General features: G+C 41.6%; 1 protein-coding gene across 1 annotated transcript in view; it reads left to right on the forward strand.

Moving 5' to 3' along the window:
* LOC130281569 (M-phase inducer phosphatase 1-like) overlaps positions 1-5,814 on the forward strand; it is a 41,996-nt gene extending 36,182 nt beyond the window's left edge. The window contains exons 11-12 of the mRNA XM_056528912.1: positions 3,681-3,792; positions 4,909-5,814. Of these exons, the coding sequence (XP_056384887.1) occupies positions 3,681-3,792; positions 4,909-5,091 (295 nt within the window). The 3' untranslated portion in view covers positions 5,092-5,814. The remainder of the gene's footprint in view (positions 1-3,680; positions 3,793-4,908) is intronic.
* The last annotated feature ends 2,282 nt before the right edge of the window (positions 5,815-8,096 follow it).

Raw genomic sequence — 8,096 nt, forward strand, 5'->3', positions numbered from 1 at the left:
TCCCACCCCTTCACTATATAAGATTCCTCCCAGCAGAAGCTCCCCGCAGTTTCCTGTGGTGGATAATGTGATAGGACAGTGGTCTTCAACCTGCGGACCTCCGGATGTTGCAAAACTACAACTCCCAGCATGCCCGGACAGCCGTTGGCTGTCCGGGCATGCTGAGAGTTGTAGTTTTGCAACATCCGGAGGTTCGCAGGTTGAAGACCACTGTGATAGGAGCTAGAATACTGTCCGTGGACTCCTGTGTATGACCGTGAGCATCGGAGCGGTGCTCACGTCATACACGGCTGGACCCGCCGGTAATGGCCGACATCCTCGTTCACGCGGATGTCCGCCATTAACGCGTCAGATGCCGTGATCAGTACAGATCACGGCATCTGCGGCAGTGCACATGTCAAATTAGATGATCCGATCACCCATATCGCTGCCGCGGTGATCCGATCATCTGTAATGGCGGACGGAGGTCCCCTCACCTGCCTCCGTCCATCTCCTGGCGTCTCCTGCTCTGGTCTGAGATCGAGCAGACCAGAGCAGAAGATGACTGATAATACTGGTCAGTGCTATGCTCTGTGCATAGCACTGAACAGTATTAGCAATCAAATAATTGCTATAGATAAAAAGTGTAAAAAAAAAAGTTGAAAAATTTAAAAATAAAAAGTAATAAAAAAGTGAAAAATCCCCTCCCCAATAAAAATGTAAATTGTCAGTTTTTCCCATTTTACACCAAAAAAGTAAAAAAAAATTTTTTATAAGCATATTTGGTATAGACGCGTGTGTAAATGTGCGAACTAGCAAAATATAATGTTAATGATCCCATACAGTGAATGGCGTAAACGTAAAAAATTAAAGAATCCAAAGATGCTGCTTTTTAGTCACCAAAAAAAAATTTTTTTTTTAAATGATCTAAAAGTTTTAAATCTGCAAATGTGGTATCCATAAAAATTACAGATGACGTGCAAAAAATCAGCCCTCATACTGTCCTATATACGGAAAAATGAAAAAGTTATAGGTGGTCAAAATAGGGCGATTTTTTACTTTTAGATTTTTTTTTAAGCGGTACAAAAATATAAAAGTATCTAGACATGGGTATCATTTTAATCGTATTGCAGGGATACAGATGTGGAGGACGGGAATCCTGGCAGGGGTTCCCTTGTTCTTCCAGCGAAAACCGATGGCACTGTGAGTGCTACACTGGCGGCATGATGACACAGGAGTCAGGAGTAGCTTGTATCAAACTTTTTATTAAGATCATAAAAAGTGGTACTACATAAGGACTCAGGTCCAAGTTACAGTGTGCGGATACAGTGTTTGATATATACCAAGAACCATGAATACATTATTACATTAAACTTTAGAATTTTGGCGTTTCTGAACTCTATTGGAGGCTGAATATGACGTCAGCCTCCAGAGTAAGTGTATGGTATAGGGAACTAATGGGCTAGTGCATTAACTCTGTGATTTTTTTGCCCGTTGAAACCAATAGGCCCATTTGGATCTATGGGGATCTGAGGGTATGTAATACTGAAAGATAAGCAGGAGGGTCTCGGCAGTACAGTGGATGGGAGACTCTGGTGGTGGTGGTGGAGTGTTACAGTGTTTTGGTTAAACTTTACTCGTGATTGACAAATGTAGGTCAATTGGTAATTAAGAAAGCCTTTGAACCATGGGAACTAGGTCAATTGGCAATTAACTGAGTGTTTGAACCATGTGAACTAGGTTAATGGGGTACCAAATATGGGTATTGGGGTTAATTGAAACTGGATGTAATGAGTAATGCTGGGTATGAATGAATGAATGGGAGGTTAAGGAACATAGGGGGAGATTTATCAAAACCTGTGCAAAGGAAAAGTTGTCCAGTTGCCCATAGCAACCAATCAGATCGCTTCTTTAATTTTGCAGAGCCCTTGTGAAAAATTAAAGAAGCAATCTGATTGGTTGCTATGGGCAAATTTTCCTTTGCTCAGGTTTTGATAAATCTCCCCCAATTGACCTAGTTCCCACAGTTCAAGGGCTTTTTTAATTACCAATTGACCTACATTTGACAATCAAGAGTAAAGTTTACCCACAACACTGTAACACTCCGTCCCACCCCGGGACTCAAACCACCACCATGGTCTCTCATGCACTGTGCTGCCAAGACCCTCCTGCTCATCTTACAGTTTTACATACCGTGAGATCCCCATAGACCTCAATGGGCCTATAGATTTCAATGGGCAAAAAAAGTTAATGCACGAGCCCAGGAGTTCCCTATACCATACACTTACCCTGGAGGCTGACTAAAATATTTGCATATGCGCATAGAAAAAAAAAAATATATAACGAATATGCGAATTTCGGACGAATATTCGTCCATATATTCGCAAAATAACGCAAATTCGAATATGGCCTATGCCGCTCATCATTAGTGAGCACCAGTAGTATGGCTGCAAGAGGAGTGCAAGCTGATATTAAGGTCTTGACTCTCCTCAATATGAACAATTTTCCTATGTTTATGGGAGGAAGAGTCATCTCTAGGTACATGCCTCTTTAGAAGTAGATTTTTTTATGTTTACAAGAGTGGAATGGTACATTAGAAAGTCCTCAGCTGATAACAGTTTTTTCAGAGGAAGGAGAGGGACAGTTTTTTGAGGATTTTTGAGCATTAGATGGTGCTATTGCCATAGCAAATGACTTAGTGATGAAGTCATGCATTGTAGACATTGCATTTTTTACGGCAGATTGTACTGAACGGGAGAGCGACTGATGTACTAAATCATGTATCTGGCCTCCTGATAAATATTCACACCCTTGAGGTGGCATTTGTTCCTCTCAGACATTTTGGATATAATATGGAAACTGTATGTATGTGTATGTATATATATATATATATATATATATATATATATGAATTAATTAACTTAAAACAAAATGTAAGAACAACAAAATATATATATGGGGGCAAGGAAATATAAGAAGAAAGGGGAAATAAAATAAATAAATGAAGATAAATGATAAAATTTGAATATTAAGAGGATATATCATGAAAGAAAAACACAAGACATCAGATATGTACTTAACATGCCTGCTGAGCAGCAAGGAAAGAGGCGGAGTTACTGTTTCATTGCCTTATATAACATAGGTTCCATTCTGATTGGCTAATACATAATGTATAGCATGCTTGATTGCGCCTAAAAGTTTTTTCTTTGTATTTCTTATTAACTATTTTGCTGCTGAGCTCAGTAAAGAAGGATTTAATGCATAATGTGAAGTCTCCTGTCTTGGAATAAAATTTGTGTAACTCTTATTGACTTGAATGGCGGTTGTGGAAATGGTGTAGCCCTGCGAGCTACGGGAGTTACGTAATAATGTTGGGATAGTGACGGTACAATAGTATTCATCTGTTTATATTAATTTCACCAAGATCACCGGTTGTTTCTTGCAGCCTGTGTAAAAGGGCCCTAATTCCCTTGTAGACTACATTCAGGTCATTATACTCAATGGGGTGTACACCATGATATACATCCTCACACCTTTTTGACCGGTTCACAACATTCATCAGCAAAGTCTGGGGCAAAATGTGATGGGTATTGGCCCTTCAATTTAAAGGACACTGGCAAAACCAATGTCCCCCTCCCTTAGTAAAATTTCACTTTTCTGAATTATTATTTAACATTTTTACTTTTCTTCTCTCATTCAAGGTGTCGGATTTTAAGAAACCTTGACAGGAAGGAAAATCTTTACCCGCATTTGTATTACCCTGAACTCTATCTCCTAAAAGGTGGATATAAGGAGTTCTATGAGACATTTCAAGTAAGTATTTCATGAAAAGAAGGAAAGAAAGCTACTGGCTGAGTGCAGGAAACAGGAAGATTCATTCAAAATATATTCTCAGGGGGACAAGGGAGTTAATTTAGACATGGGTCTGAGTCACGTAAAACACATTTAGAGAGGTACTCCGGAGGAATATAAATGTTTTCAAATCAACTGGTGCCAGAAAGTTATACAGAATTGTAAATTACTTCCAATAAAAAAAATCTTAATCCTTACAGTACTTAGCTGCTGTATGCTCCAGAGGAAGTTGTGTAGTTCTTTCCAGTCTGATCACAGTGCTCTCTGCTGCCACCTCTGTCCGTGTCAGGAACTGTCTAGTGCTAAAACAAATCCCCATAGCAAACTTTTCCTGCTCTGGACAGTTCCTGACATGTACCCCTTTAAGTCATATTCTGTGATATTAGGAACAAGGCCTGTTTAGGGAGTCTCAGGAGGGTACAAGAACACTGCTGCACCTGTCTATATTAATTGCACGCTTACCTTTATTTTCATTCATCATATAGCTAGCTACTTCATACAGCTAGCTACTTCCTCCCTTACTGATGTCACTTCCTCTAAATGCAATTTGATGTGTTTCAAGCAGAGAATGGCAACTGATGGATCGAAGTAACGTATGTCTAATGTCTACCAGCTATGGCATTCTGATGTTACATAAAAACATTGTAGTGTCACTGTTTCTTAAAGAAAACTTTTGACATGTCACACAGGCATGTGATAAATTTTGATCGGTCGGGGGGGTTTGGTGCCAAGACCTCCTCTCTGATCTCTAGATATAGCGTGTAACAACAAAAAAAGACTTTGATAATCATACTTTGGATTATTTTGCTCTCGTAAATGGGCACTGACACTTAAAAAAACAAAAAACTTTTGACTTGTTGTAGAGACATGGCAAAAATTGCTAAGCGAGACAATCGTATAATGTAAGTCTATGGGATTGTCTTGTCATCCATGCTTTTCTAGTGATTGGTCTGGGTCTGAATATATCAAATATTTTGATTGTTCGGGGGTCTGAGTGTCATAAGGACATGACAAAAGTTTTTTTTTTTCAAGCAACAAGTACACTTTAATAATGTATGTATTATTTTTCTCTTTCAGCATCTGTGCGAACCACAAGGTTACGTCAAAATGGTTCACAAGGATTTCAGAGATGAATTAAAAAAATATCAAAAAAAGAAAAAGACTTTGTCAGGACAGAGGATCCGTAAAGAACTGTTTAAGCCACTAACCACAAGTAAAGGCTTCAGCCCTGTTACAACCCAAAGCGTGATGAAATTGTAGAACTCTTAACAACACGTCCTACATCGACTGAATGGTCCTATGCCGGCAAAAATCATGGCAATTTGAAAAATCCCGGAAAATATGGCAATAATACAGTACTGTAAATGGTCACCATTTATAGAGTGGGCACTGGGATGCCACCATGGATAGCCAAAAGAAAGGGACACTAACACTCATCTAAGTAACATGCCTCATCAGTTCCCATTAAAGGAGTTTTCCAGTGAAAATATATTAGTTGTCTATCCTCATAGTAGTCCGTCAGTAACTGATCGTCAGTGTGACTCTGTTCAGCAGATCGGTGGCACCAACACTATGCAGAAGGCTAAGTACATCATATAGTGCCTGTGCCGGATTACTGCAGCTCAGATCCTTTCTGATCTCTATTTACCCATTCAGGGGGTGTAGAAGACCTAACAGAGTGCGCTCTGTCGTTTTAAAAGATTTTCACATGTCAAAAATTTTGTACACACCCCTACGAACACTAGAAAGAGCTGGGAGAATTGCTCTGCTGAGAGCTTCACTCTTTAACTTGCTGTGATCTCCATTTTATTGCAGGAAATGAACTCCATAGACTTACAGCAGAAGCTGTCATCTGAATAAAGCAGGGAAAGCAGCAAACTAGGGAAAGAAGCACTACTCCCAGCTTTTTCTAGCGATCGGTGGGGGTTTAAACATCCAGACCCTTGACATGTCTGTGTGGTATTTTTTTATGTGACAGTAACGCTTTAAAGGGGTACTCCGCTCCCCTGGCATCTTATCCCCTATCCAAAGGATAGGGGATAAGATGTTAGATCGCCGCAGTCCCGCTGCTGGGGACCCCGGGGATCGCCGCTGCGGCACCCCGCCATCATTACTGCACAGAGCGAGTTCGCTCTGTGCGTAATGACGGGTGATACAGGGGCCGGAGCAGCGTGACGTCATGGCTCCGCCCCTCATGACATCACAGCCCGTCCCCTTAATGCAAGTCTATGGCAGGGGGCGTGACGACCGCCACGCCCCCTTCCCATAGACTTGTATTGACGGGGGCGGGACGTGATGTCACCAGGGGCGGAGCCGTGACGTAACGATGCTCCGGCTCCTGTATCGCCCGTCATTACGTGCAGAGCGATCTCGCTCTGCGCAGTAATGATAGCGGGGTGCTGCAGCGGCGATCCCCGGGGTCCCCAGCAGCGGGACCCCGGCGATCTGACATCTTATCCCCTATCCTTTGGATAGGAGATGAGATGTCTAGGGGCCTTTGGCTGTCCGGGCATGCTGGGAGTTGTAGTTTTGCAACAGCTGAAGGCATCCTGGTTGGGAAACACTGGTACAAGCACTAGTGACCAATTCTCCTTAGTTGTTATTCTTATTTATAATGATATAGTGTACTAAAAAGAACAAACATGGAACAAAAAAGCATCAATCTTACGAATCGGTGTTTTTCTTCTGTTTTTGTCACAGTAATAATGCAATAGTTATAAAACAAATGCCCAGTATGAACGTTTGTACAATGCTTTAGAAATTCACATTGTGAAACATGAGAACAATGGGGGAGACTTATCAAAAACCTGTGCAGAGGAAAAGTGGTGCAGTTGCCCATAGCAACCAATCAGATCGCTTCTTTTATTGTTCAGAGGCCTTTTTAAAAATGAAAGAAGCAATCTGATTGGTTGCTATGGGCAACTGCACCACTTTTCCCCTGCACAGGTTTTTGATAAGTCTCCCCCAAAAAAAGTACACTGGGACCAGAGAGACCAAGTGCAGTTTTAAGGAATTAGACCCCCCTAATGATTTTATATACAATCACCCCAAGACATATAATTTATTAAAATAGTTTGTTGTAAAACATTGTACTGGCTTCAGCATATTTTTGCTTGAAATACCCCGAAGAGGAAGTTGTGTAGTCCTCTCCCTATCAGTGTGGTATTGTCTCAGCAGCTTCTGGCTCCTCCCTCTTTCACAAGGCAACGCATTATCCACTGCTGTCTCAGAAGGTGTGGATCTTATCTCTGAGCTCTAGCCCCGACTGTGTGATGTCATCACCTCTGACCAGCCCCTACAGCTTATATCACCATTCTCCGGTCATATACAGTACAGAGCAAAAGTTTGGACACCTTCTCATTCAGAGTTTTCTTTATTTTCATGACTATGAAAATTGTAGATTCACACTGAAGGCATCAAAACTATGAATTAACACATGTGGAATTATAGACATAACAAAAAAGTGTGAAAATATGTAATATTCTAGGTTCTAGCCACCTTTTGCTTTGATTACTGCTTTGCACACTCTTGGCATTCTCTTGATGAGCTTCAAGAGGTAGTCACCTGAAATGGTCTTCCAACAGTCTTGAAGGAGTTCCCAGAGATGCTTAGCACTTGTTGGCCCTTTTGCCTTCACTCTGCGGTCCAGCTCACTCCAAACCATCTCGATTGGGTTCAGGTCCGGTGACTGTGGAGGCCAGGTCATCTGGAGCAGCACCCCATCACTCTCCTTCTTGGTCAAATAGTCCTTACACAGCCTTGAGGTATGTTTGGGGTCATTGTCCTGTTGAAAAATAAATGATGGTCCAACTAAACGCAAACCGGATGGCATAGCAGCCGCTGCAAGATGCTGTGGTAGCCATGCTGGTTCAGTATGCCTTCAATTTTGAATAAATCCCCAACAGTGTCACCAGCAAAGCACCCCCCCCCCCCCACACCATCACACCTCCTCCTCCACACCAGCACACCTCCTCCTCCACACCAGCACACCTCCTCCCCCACACCATCACACCTCCTCCTCCACACCAGCACATCTGTGAAGTGAAAACCATTTCAGGTGACTACCTCTTGAAGCTCAACAAGAGAATGCCAAGAGTGTGCAAAGCAGTAATCAAAGCAAAAGGTGGCTACTATGAAGAACCTAGAATATGACATATTTTCACACTTATTGTTATGTCTATAATTCCACATGTGTTAATTCATAGTTTTGATGCCTTCAGTGTGAATCTACAATTATCATAGTCATGAAAATAAAGAAAACTCTG

This window comes from Hyla sarda, chromosome 7, assembly GCF_029499605.1.
Source record: "Hyla sarda isolate aHylSar1 chromosome 7, aHylSar1.hap1, whole genome shotgun sequence".
NCBI lineage: Eukaryota > Metazoa > Chordata > Amphibia > Anura > Hylidae > Hyla > Hyla sarda.